Source organism: Notolepis coatsorum (genome assembly GCF_963971535.1).
Source record: "Notolepis coatsorum genome assembly, chromosome: 5".
Taxonomy (NCBI): Eukaryota; Metazoa; Chordata; class Actinopteri; order Aulopiformes; family Paralepididae; genus Notolepis; species Notolepis coatsorum.
In genome coordinates, this window is record NC_140169.1 from 11,454,218 (window position 1) to 11,466,756 (window position 12,539).

General features: G+C 46.0%; 1 protein-coding gene across 1 annotated transcript in view; it reads right to left on the reverse strand.

Moving 5' to 3' along the window:
* Window positions 1-2,510: 2,510 nt before the first annotated feature.
* Window positions 2,511-12,539, reverse strand: part of LOC311228755 (interferon alpha/beta receptor 1b-like) — a 32,375-nt gene continuing 22,346 nt past the window's right edge. The window contains exons 6-8 of the mRNA XM_084314697.1: window positions 6,068-6,213; window positions 5,555-5,712; window positions 2,511-3,943 (exon numbers count right to left, since the gene is read on the reverse strand). Coding sequence (XP_084170823.1) covers window positions 3,706-3,943; window positions 5,555-5,712; window positions 6,068-6,213 — 542 coding nt within the window. The 3' untranslated portion in view covers window positions 2,511-3,705. The remainder of the gene's footprint in view (window positions 3,944-5,554; window positions 5,713-6,067; window positions 6,214-12,539) is intronic.

Here is a 12,539-nt window from a genome sequence, read left to right on the forward strand (position 1 = left end):
ACAGCATAGCCAGTCAATATGACAGGGCGATAAAGGTCGGGGAGACCTTGGTGAAGGAGATTCTGGGAAGTGGGATTATTTATAGATTATTATAAATCTATAAATAAGAAAATCAATAGTCTTCACAGTAATGTGTTGGATAGTAGATCCGGTTTCTTTAATTTGAATGATTGTCCCATTAAACATGGTTACTGCAGATGTGACAGATGGTAGCTGTATAACAAAAAAAAAAATACATTATTGACACAACCGTTGCTTTGTACACATACACACTCCAGCAGTACATCTCTTCACAGTTAAGGTATTATACAGTTTCAACAGACGTCCAGGACAGGAGCAGGGTGTTGACACGGTGCTAATGGGTGAATTGTGCAGTGGTTTAGCAAACGAAGACGGGGGCCTGTACTGTAGACATGAGTTTCAGTCAGTTTTAATAATGATGAGTAAATCAGTTACCATGCAGGCGCATTTATGTAGTTAGCCAATGTCACTACCATCACACAACTACCAAGCATTGTTGTGTGATGATGGGCAGAACTCATGGATGGTCGCTGTGTGCAGCCTATGTTGTACAGATGTCATCTGGTAAAGTTAGATAGATTTATATCGTGTGTGTGTGTGAGCAAGAGAGAGAGACCACTTGGAACCACTCAAGTAAAGTAAAAGAAATCTATAAAAACACGGCCATCCAGTTAATGACAGATAGCCAGTTATCAAAATAAGCGTTATGTAGTCATCCCTACATCGGAGACATTGTTGAATCCTCGTGTTGTGTTAATCACAGCTCCGTGAAATGATGTAGGTGGAAAAAAATAACAATTCCTTGTTTTGAAGGGACTGCTACCTCATAATTTCATTGAGCTGAAATGAACACAACACTTAAAATAAGTAGTTGTGTCGCCAACATGCTACTGCCCAACTGCCTCAACACACTGCTCTTATACCACAAGGCCTTTATAGCTGCAATATTCAAAACGAAAAAGCAATACACATATACACATGTGCAATTACTGTAATAAAAACTTGAGCAGATTAAATGTTACGGTTGATTTATGGACTATGCAAGTATTACAGAGTGGTGCTGTCGTGTCTCTGTCTGGAAAGTTCATCTCCAAATGTATTTTCTTTCTTTTGCCACTTTGAGCACCACACAAACACAATGCCGTTCAGCTCCATTGTATTGGGAGTGACGGCAGACGGCAGCAAAAAAAGAACTCAGCAAATCACATCAAAACCATTTGGACGGATAGATGGCCCTCTGAGTAAGAGGGAAAATGTTATTTTTTATTTTGGGTGAACTGCCCCTTTAAGGTCTTTTGTGGAATTGCAAAGTTACACATGTGTTCTGTTCCCAGACGGAACGTCAACAAACAGAGAAACAAACAATAAGAAATAGGAAGAGTGGCTAAAGAGGAGACTTGGTCCCTTCGAGACCTGAGCTGAACAAACAGAGAGCCGAAGCCTCTTTGATCACAAGTCAAAAATGAAGAAAAATAATAACCACAATAATACTGACCCTGGTTTTGTTTTAAGATTCTATAAGAATCATAAAAGAACAAATTAATTAATTAAAATTAATTAATTAAAATGTATTCAAATAATACACCTAGCCACATTCTCCTGATCTCAAGACAGAAAGACACAAATGCACGCACACACAGAAGTTTGAAAATGACCTAAAGACATTTATATCGTCAAAACCTTTTCCTGTAAAATGTTGTTAATAAAATGGAACAAAGGCAGACAGGCGTGTGCACACACACATAATAATCAGTTTAAAATGAAAGTTAAAAACGTACTAAAGTTACTATACGACAGACCGATTCATTTTGTTTTGAGATTAGATACAGATACACAAACAAATGGACAGAGACAGGTAAGTTGGTTTTGTTGTTCCAGTTGTAGACGTATCGTTCTGTGGAATTACTATAAGAACAAATCAAGGCCCAGTTTAAAACAGGCGTAAGTTTCTTCCGAACATTTACTCGCAATTCCATCTCGGAATCCTAGACCTCCATAGGTTTCAATGTCGTGACTCGTTCACATAACGACTAGAACATGTTCAGAATGACCCGTCGTGACTCGTTTAAATCACGATCAGAACATGTTCGGTCCTCAGAATTCTAATCTCATGTGATGGATTGATTGTACACCTGAAAGGGTTAAATCCTACAACATGGATTCTATGCAGATTCTGATTTGTTCCAAGACGAGACGAGACGAGACAAGACACACACACACACAAACAGACAAACAGACAATTTTCCCTTCAGCTATATGCAGCCTTCACCTGATCCTCATCTTGGGAACAAATAATAATAATAATAAAAAATTATAAAATATTAGGGATCTTTAGAGATTTAGTCCAAATCTGACTAAAAGATGAAATAAACACAAGATGAAATAAAACAAGACGCTATTTCCCTACCACACTACAGAAGGTTAACCCTTTCACTACCACACTACAGATGGTTAACTCTTTCACTACCACACTACAGAAGGTTAACCTTTCACCACCACACTACAGAAGGTTACACCTTCACTACCACACTACAGACAGTTAAACCATTTGTAGTGTGGTAGTGAAAGGGTTAAACCTTCTGTAGTGTGGTGGTGAAAGGTTAACCTTCTGTAGTGTGGTGGTGAAAGGGTTAAATGTGTGCGCACCAATGTTCTACTTTGGACTAAATCGTTGAATTCTCTCCTTGATTCCAGCGCGTGTTACTTCTCCTTGATCTACGTTAGCAATGGCCAGCACTGCCTGTGGGGGAAGGCTGTGTTCTTCCTCCCTTCCCCTCTCGTCTTCAGCATGGACAGAAAATAGGCTGTCAGGCCTTTTGGACAAACCACAGCTAAATTATTCAAATTATTATTATATAAAAAAAAAAAAAAAAATCACTCTTTGAGTATTTCCCCATCGCTCGTGGCTAAACCGAGGCATGGCAACGTGAAGCCTATGGGCCCCACTATTGATTTCTGATTGGCTTGTGCCGCGACCGGCTTTTTTCGCTGCGGCGAACAGAAACCAAAAGGTTTTCATTTTCATTTTCACATTTTCGATCAGTTAATTCCCACCCAAAAATTGTATACACAAAATGTGGCTTGGGGAACTGATTCACTCAGCATGAATGGACTATATAGGTCAATAAGAAATCGACATATATATATATAAAAAAATTCTAATTGATTCTAACATTTTCAAATCAATGCAGTTGAATCGTCACCTTAGGATCGATGCATCGATGTATTGTTACACCCCTAGTGACGTGCGTTGCTACGTGTCACCAAGAGCCGAGGAGGGAAAGTCAGGGAGGACGTAGCAAACGACTAATGAAACGTAGCAGTCGTCAGATGAGCCTAGTTCCGTCTGAACCCCCCCGAGACGGTAGGTGAGGAGAAGGCAAACAAGTCATGAATCATAGCAGCGCTAATGTACGTGCGATATGGACTCCTCCCATCTTCAGGAGGTATGTGGGTGAGATGATGACATCCTCTTTTCTTTCCTTTTTCTCTCCATCTTTTTCGTGTCACTTAAAAACATGAGGAACATCACAGGGACCATTGAGGAGGAACATTTCAAATGCAGCCTTTTTAGCCTTCTCTCTTTCTTGTTCTCCATCAAGTAACAACACTCCCCGAGTCACACCACACCCATTCTTTCCTTCTATCCTTCCTTCCATCCATCCATCCATCCATCCATCCAGCTCAGACGCACATGTCCATGACACCCTCGTCCATGGCGTTGTCCACTTCACCCTTGGGCACCGGGCCCATGTCCTCCATGTTGAGCTGTTCCAGGAGAGGGGGGCCCTGCCAGGAGCTGTCCCCGCCAAGGGAGGAGTGTCCGCTGTCAGCCTGCTGGTGCTGGTGCTGGTGCCGGCTGAAGCTTCCCTCCGTGGAGTAGACCCCAGAGTCTCCACTGCCCTGCCGGATGTGCCTGCCACTGACACAGATCCACATATTAAAGCCTCAGTAAAACTGCCCTATTTAGATTGTCTTTTATATATTTTTTATGCAGGTACATCTCAATAAATTAGAATAATGAGGAAATATATTGGTTGCCTCCGTGCCACGGCGCATTGATTGACGCAAAATGAGCCCCAATCAAGTATTGAGTGAATTATACTTTTCAGTAGGCCGACATTTCTGTAATATATATTACAGGGGTCGTGGGTGTCGCATTGGCAAAAAAAAAACGTTTAATTCTTTTGTTCTGGCAACATATTTTGGCTAAATATGCCTTGTTTTATAAATGTGTATTGATAACATAGTGCTGTAATTAAATGTTCTAATAAATATGCATGATCAAGTTCAACAATGTGTGCTTTTATTTTGATATTCCTTAATTCCACGTTGAAATTACACAATACATTAAGTGTGGGGTCGCCTAAAAAAATCCTAAATAAATTGGGGTCATGGTATAAAAAAAATTGAGAACCCCTGCACTAGAGCAGGGGTTCCCAAACTTTTCAGGCCGCGACCCAAAAATAACGGGGTCAGAGAGCCGCGACCCCCACTATTATAGGAGGTAAAAAAAAAAAAAAAAATGTAATGGAAATGTATGGTTGAAACATGCACACGTTCAAACGCACACACACTAATAAGCATTGGAGGCTTTTAACCAGGGCCAGACTGGGGAAATCATTCAGGCCAGGAAATATAGTGCAAAATATAGCCCCAGTCAGGCCACTTTTTAAGCAGGGGGTCTGGGGGTCCCCCACCAGGACATTTCTTGTTACAAAGACTTCATTTCCTGCATTCTGGTGCAGGATTTTTTTTATTTGTACCCTTTAAATGCCAGTGTTTGCGATGGCATCACAAATTATTGTTAAAAAACAGGCTAGCATATGTATGATTAGCAACAACACTGATTTTGATGGATTTTCAGTTTTTTTGTAATGTCAGATTGAAAATAATACAATCTTTTATTCAACTTCAGCCCTGATCATAACACCACATATTAATTTTATAATTCTAACCCTTTAAATGCCAGTGTGTGTGATGGTATATATTTGCAATATATCAAATGCAAAGTAGATTTTTCTGGGGGGGATTATTACAGGCTAGCATGTGTTGATTAGCAACAACAGTTTTTTGTAAGGGTCCCGCCTCCACCAATCACATGCGGCTCCTTTTGTGTGTGTGTGTGTGAGAGCAAGAGAGAGAGAGAGAGAGAGAGAGAGAGAGAGAGAGAGAGAGAGATAGTTCTCCAACTTGTGTGAGTTGCAGTGATCTCCTGGTTGTTCCCCACCTAGGTTATCCAACGATTGCGCTGCTGCAACTAGAAACACTGTCCTGGCCTGCTTCTAAGTTCAGTGGCCTGAAAAAAAAATTAAAAAAAAAAATTTTGGACTTTTTTTCTTTTCTTTTTTTAATCATCTGGCGACCCACCCGCTGCGGCTCACGACCCTCCTTTGGGTCCCGACCCTGACTTTGGGAACCACTGCACTAGAGGATGGGGACACTTTTGACGACGAGCGACTTATAGAGCTGCTGGTCACAGCTAAACATTTAAAAATAAATACATTTATAAAAAAAGGTGGTGGTGGCTAACCTGCTGTCCTGATCTGGCCCAGAGACGAGCTCGGGGGGAGGGGTGTGGATCTCCAGGAGTAGCGCCTCCGGACAGACGCTCACCCTGTCACAGACCGACTCCGACTCTGGGGAGAGCAGGCGAGGCATGTCAGAGCCGGGGGAGGAGTCAGAGAGGTACTGGAAGGGAGAGACAAAGAGGTAGATGTAATGTCTTATCAAAATCATTATTATGTTTTCTTTGAACCCTTTCACTACCACACTACAGGTTAACCTTTCACTACCACACTGCAGACGGTTAACAGTCTATAGTGTGGTAGTGAAAGGGTTAACCTTCTGTAGTGTGGTAGTGAAAGGGTTAACCATTTGTTGTGTGGCAGTGAAAGGGTTAACATTCTGTATTGTCGCAGTGAAAGGGTTAACCATTTGGTAGTGTGGTAGTGAAAGGGTTAAGGTCTAAATTTGTGATTGTTAAATTTAAGACTTTTTCGCGGGACCCTGTCTATAGCGGGTGACAGTGGCAGGAGAGGCATACCGCAGGCAGCTGTATGGACGGGTAGAAGGCCCCCTTCAGGACCCGGCAGCAGTGGAAGGCAGCGTAGAGGAGGGGCAGGACCACCACGAAACAGCCCGTCAGAGAGGCCAGGAAGTACAGCAGGATCTGCCACCATGGTGTCGCTCCTGGTAAAAACACACAATCCATAATTTATTTATGTCCAAATAGACAAAACAACCATGCCCCCCTTTTAGCCAATTGGCACGAACACGAACACACATTCATTCATTCATTCATTCATTCATTCATTCATTCATTCAATCTTTATTTATTCTAGAAAAATCATTGAGAAACAATATAGAAACAGAAAAGTCAATAAATTAAACAATTTTAAAATGAATTAAATGTTCTGAAGGGCCAGATTAACACTGAGAATCTACGTTTATTATTTTATATAACTTGTATATTATTTATATATATAAGCTATATACCTTTAAGCCTCCGTTTGAATCATAGCATTATTCGCTTTCCTCATTGGACACCGCCCTTGGCATTGACGGCGCCAACAGTCGCGCCCCCCAGACAAGTTCAAAGACGAGTCCGGACAAGTTGAGACATGCCCTTGGCCAGCGCATTGATTCCGGACAAGAGATTCGGTTGCGCTCTAGAAATCACTCTGAGTATATATTGTGAAAGGCGCAAGCAGCAGCAGTGCGAAACCTAAACACGTGAAGTGCGAAGTGAACCCAGTAACTAGTGTGAACCTTAGCAAGTGTGTGTGGACTTAACGTAATTAGTATCAGAACACGAGGTGAACCTAACAGCAGAACGATTGGACATGTGAGCAGTGGAACTTACCCACGGTGTATCGTTACGGATAGCCAGTAGCTCCTTAGATACGACCTTGATATTGTAGAACCATTGTTGGTGTATTATAGTGAATTGTGTAAACGTAGTAACGTGGAGAAGAGCATCGTTAATACCATTGGCGTTTGGATTTAACTACACCTGAAGATCTGCATCGGGCTAGCTTCGAGGACGAAGCTAGCTAGCTATCATCACTGCCGTCGGGCATTGGATTAAGAGCTATTACCCTGCTATCGAGCACTTGGATTACAAGGACTGGATCCGTATGAGACCCCTTTTCTTCAGTGACCAGCAGGAGTATCCGACTATTCTTCAATTCCTCTGGAGCTTACCACTCCGTGGGGGAAATCACCAGTCTCCAGCTATACCCCTCGTTTGCCCTGTATCGCCATCTCACTCCATGCAGCGTTCCGGTCGAGTATTATTAACCTAGGAATTATTCATTCCCACTGACTTTGATACTCTGACATTCTACTATCATTCGTCATAAAAGAGCAACGTACTAATTCTCAGTTGTACATTTGATATTTGACCGGCAACATCACCTCCTGGTTTGGGAATAGCACTGCAAAAGACCAAAGCAGACTACAAAGAGTGACACGTTCAGCCGAACGCACAATTGGAGGGGGGCTCCCCACCCTCCAGAACATTTACTACAAGCGTTGCAAGGGGAAGGCTAAGAGAATTATTAAGGACTCGAGCCACCCGAACAACTGCCTCTTTGAACTGCTGCCGTCAGGCAAGCGATACAGGAGTCTCAAGGCGAGCACAGAAAGACTCAGAAGTAGCTTCTATCCCCAGGCCATCAGGCTGCTAAACGAACAATGAATGAACACTACACAACAACAACCACCAAACACACATAGCACACACATCCACACGCACACACTCACTTTAAACAAACACACTGTAGCACCCACTCCACACACTTTATAGCACACACCCACTTTAAACAAACACACTGTAGCACCCACTCCCCACACTTTATATTTATGGATGAAGGATTGCACTACAACTCGTACACCTTACTGTAAATTGTACCTAAAATTGTACCTCATCCCATTTCTGCTTTGCACTAGATAGTACTGTACATTAGTACACTGCATAGTATTGTGTATTGTATATTATATGGTAACTCAGAACATTGTACATATGTCTATACCGAACACTGTGACCTCATTTTCTTCTTCTAAATTCATGCTATATTATGTTATTATGTTATTTGATACTATCTTGTCTAGCACAGTCTCTGGAGCGTAACAGTAAGAAGCATTTTGTATGAAAGTATTCTGTACTTCTGTATGACAACTATTAAAGAACTTGATATTGCTAATAAAATACTGTAAACATTATCTCTTTGTCCCCGTGCCGTATATTGAGTGTCTGCCATATTTAACTGTACTGTCTGGCAAGTAATAATAATATTTAGTAGTGGTTTAATCTAAACAATCTTTAATACAGTCAGGGTTTTGTAACCCCTCAGTTACAATTGGTCCTTCGAGCCGGAGGGTATCAGTAATAATAATCATATTAATAATAATATGGCCAGCGGCGGACACTCTCCAAACGGCTCCCCCACACTAGAGCGCCCTAGGTGCCAGCGTCAGCCCCCTCCACACTTGGAGAACTACGCTGTAGATCTACCTCCTAGCTTATCTAAAAGGACGTTAAGCACGGATAAAATTTGTAGCTTAAGTATGCCCAACCTTATCGACCTGTCAGCCCCACTGGTAGAGACCCAAGCTGGTTTAAGCGAAACTGACTTAGCTCACGGGGGGGGGACAAGCGGGACATGACTTGACTATGCCCAAAGACCACTGCGCCACTGAGATGGACCTCGGAGCGCCAGAAGATAAAGACCGCGCCTCCGAGATGGACCTCGGAGCGCAAGAAGGTACAGAACGCGCCCCCGAGATGGACCTCGGAGCGCAAGAGGATAAAGAACGCGCCCCCGAGATGGACCTCGGCGCGCACCAGAGAAAAGAGTACCGCGCCTCCGAGATGGACCTCGGAGCGCGGGAGAAGATAAAATACAGCGGCCCCGAGATGGACCTCGGAGCGCGTAAAGAGAACAGGTCAACGCCAAGCCCTGTCAACTCCAGATCACCATCATCAGCGTCATCCCCAAGCGAGGCCGACCAGAGGCTAGCGCAAGTCCTGATCGCCACGCTGACAGCTTCAACGGAAAGAGACCGCCTCCAGGGTGAGCGTGACCGCCTGCAGGCGCAACGAGAGAGTGAACGCGAACACCTCAGACTGGAAGAGAGTCGCATCCAGGCTGACGCCACGATGACCATCAGACTGGAAGAGAGGCGCCTCCAGGCTCAAGAAACCATGGAGCGAGACCGCGCCAATGCACAGCGCGATGCCGCCAATGCACAGCGCGAGGCGGAACGAGACCGTCTGCAGGCGCAAATGATGGAGCAAGCGCTCCAGAGGGTGACTCCCCACTCCTCCACCCGGAGCTCCCGGAGATCATCACGACACGGGTCAAGGGCACCTTCCCCTCCCCGACCAATCTACACGGGACCCAGCCTACGGGAAGAACCTGCTTACGTTGCAGAGAAGCTGACCAAGCGACTACAAAGCCTAGCGGAGGACGAGGGAGGACATAAAGCCCACACGCACAAACCCATCTCAGACCAGGAAGAACAGTACAGCCCCGATCTCAGCCCCGACACGCTGCGTTACGAACCCCCAACCCGTCCCAGGGGTGAGTTTAAGCAACAGACAGCACAGAGGAGCAGTACCTGGGGGCCCGGCCTCTGGTTCCCACCCAGCACGAACCCACGACCCCACGTACGGGGACACTCGCCAAGGAGGCCTCTCCCCCTACGCGCATCAGTGTCACAGCCATCCATGGCATCCTACATTGGGACACCCACATTCCCAGACTTTACGCGAGAAGACAGAGCGCAGTATACCGAACTGCACATGTGTTTAGAGACCATTATGTCCGGAGTACAGGACGAGTCCTACAAATATGCCATCCTCCTCAAGCACCTCAAAGTAACCAGAGCGCACAACATAGCGCTGGCATACTAGAAATTCACAGACTCCCTACTCTGATGCCCTGGTGGCCCTCGATGCGCGTTACGGACGTACATGGGACTATGTCATTCAGGAGATACGGGAGATTGAACGTCTCCCCCCAGCTAAAGACAATCGAGCCCTGGATGACCTATCCATTAAAGTACAATCCCTGGTAGGGATGCTCGGGTCACAACGAGAGAAGGGGATGTACGAGTTGTACGCCAACTCCAACGTGGAGCGGATATTAGAGAAGCTCCCCCCATCCCGCCAAGAACGTTTTCGGCGGCAAAGAGATCACCGTGACCCCAACGGCCCAGAACAATCACTCCTAGACCTTGCTGACTTCCTAGCCAGAGAGGTCAGCAGCCTACGGATCGACACCTTCGCGTGGGGCGGCTCTAACACTAAAGAGGGACAGAGAAGGTTTAAAGACCACAGCAGGCCCATCACCGTGATGCACCAGGCCGAGTCGGTGCCGCGACAAAAGAGCCATAACCCCCCCCCCGCTAAGGGAAAATGGAAGATCGCATGCCAATATTGTGACAACGAACACTGGCTGTCACAATGCGACGCATTTAAGAAATTGACTGCCGAAGACGTGAGTCAGTGGATTAAAGAGAACCGCCGCTGCTTCCGCTGCGCGCGCAGCCACATGGCAGCTGAGTGCCGCCTCAAGAAAAGGTGCGGCAAGTGTGACGGCGCCAACCTAGAAGTCCTACACGAGAACAACAAACGGAGACCCGCCCCACAAAGCAGCTCGAGAGCAGAAGTACTCTACATAGACCCTGCGAAGAGCGGGAGCTCCTGAGTGCTCCTCAAGGTGGTGCGAGTGCTCCTCAGTTACGGGGACAAGGTACTCGACACCTACGCCGTCCTCGACGACGGGTCGGAGAAGACTCTCCTCCTCGCTTCCGCCGCGACCCAGTTGGGCCTGCGGGGTCCAGAGGAAACCATGACAATCCGTACCATTCGTCGAGACTTAAAGACAATAAAGGGTGAAAACGTCTCGTTCACCATAGCAGCGATCGATCAGCCCGAGAAGCGGTACAGCATCAACAAGGCGTTCACAAGCCACGACATAGGTCTGTCACGCTATGACTACCCCATCCCACAGCTGAGGGAGAAGTACGCACACCTACGCCGACTGCCCATACCGCTCATCGACGGCGCCACACCGACCCTGCTCATAGGCTCCGACCACGCAGACCTCATCGTCCCAACGGACGCGGTCCACATCGGACCCAGAGGCTGCCCAGCCGCGGTTAAGACCCGACTGGGCTGGACGCTCCAAGGCCCTCTCTCCGGGCCTTCCAACCGACCAACGTCCACACGCTGCCTTTACACCAAGGTGAGCGACCAAGACACTACCCTCTTGCAGCACGTTGAGAGACTATGGACACTAGACTCGCTGCCATTCAAGAACGAACGTAAAATGGTTCGCTCCAAGGAGGACAAGTACGCCATAGTTCTTCTCGAGCAGAAGACTACGAGGGTCAAGGTCGACGGAGTGCTAAGATACGCGACTCCACTCTTGAGGCGGGAACGGAAGCCCACCCTGCACGCGTCAAAGGAAGTGACTCAACGCTATCTACAGAACACCGAGCGGCGTCTCGCCAAAGACCCCCCTCAAGCAACGATATATCGCGCCGAGATCGAAAAGCTGATCACGGCTGGCCATAAAGAAAATCGACGACCACGAGGCAGACCAGACGACCGAGTCCTGGTACGTGCCCCACCACAAGGTCACCCACAACGGAAAGAACCGCATCGTATTCAACTGCAGTTATCAGATTGGACTACAGAACCTGAATAACCTGCTCCTGCCCGGCCCGACACTCGGCCCCTCCCTCCTCGGCGTACTGCTACGTTTCCACCAGGACAAAGTGGCCATCAGCGGCGACATCAAGGGAATGTTCCTACAAGTGCGACTGATGGAGGAAGACAAGCCTCTGCTGAGGTTCCTGTGGAGAGAGAGGCTCGACAACGAACAACCCTCGATATACCAATGGGAGGTACTCCCATTCGGCACCACCTGCAGCCCGTGCTGCGCCACGTTCGCGCTACAGAAGCACGTGGCCGAAGACCCCGGAGCCGACAAGGAGGTCAGACACAGCGTTAGGGATGGGTACCGAATTCGGTACTTTTGAGGTACCGAACCGAAACACGTCGGTACTACCGAGTATCGAATCAAGTGAGAAACCGAAAAAAAAAAAAAATTTTTTTTTTTTATAAATTGTTTATTTATTTTTTTTTTACTTTTTTCTTTTCATGTCAACGTTCACACGCACAATATATGCTTACCTAGGATTTGACTTGATTCAACAACAAAGCAGTCGGAGCAATGACAAGCCGAAAACTGTCGAAATTGTAGTTATTTGAAGTTTGGATTTTTTTTTTCGACTGAGGTAGGTAAATTAAATTTCGACAGTTTTCGGCTTGTCATTGCTCCGACTGCTTTGTTGTTGAATCAAGTCAAATCCTAGGTAAGCATATATTGTGCGTGTGAACGTTGACATGAAAAAAAAAAGTAACAAAAAAAAAAAGTTTTTTTTTTTTTATTAAAGTACCGAAAAAAGGTACCGTTGGGTACCGGTATCGATTCACAGGTACC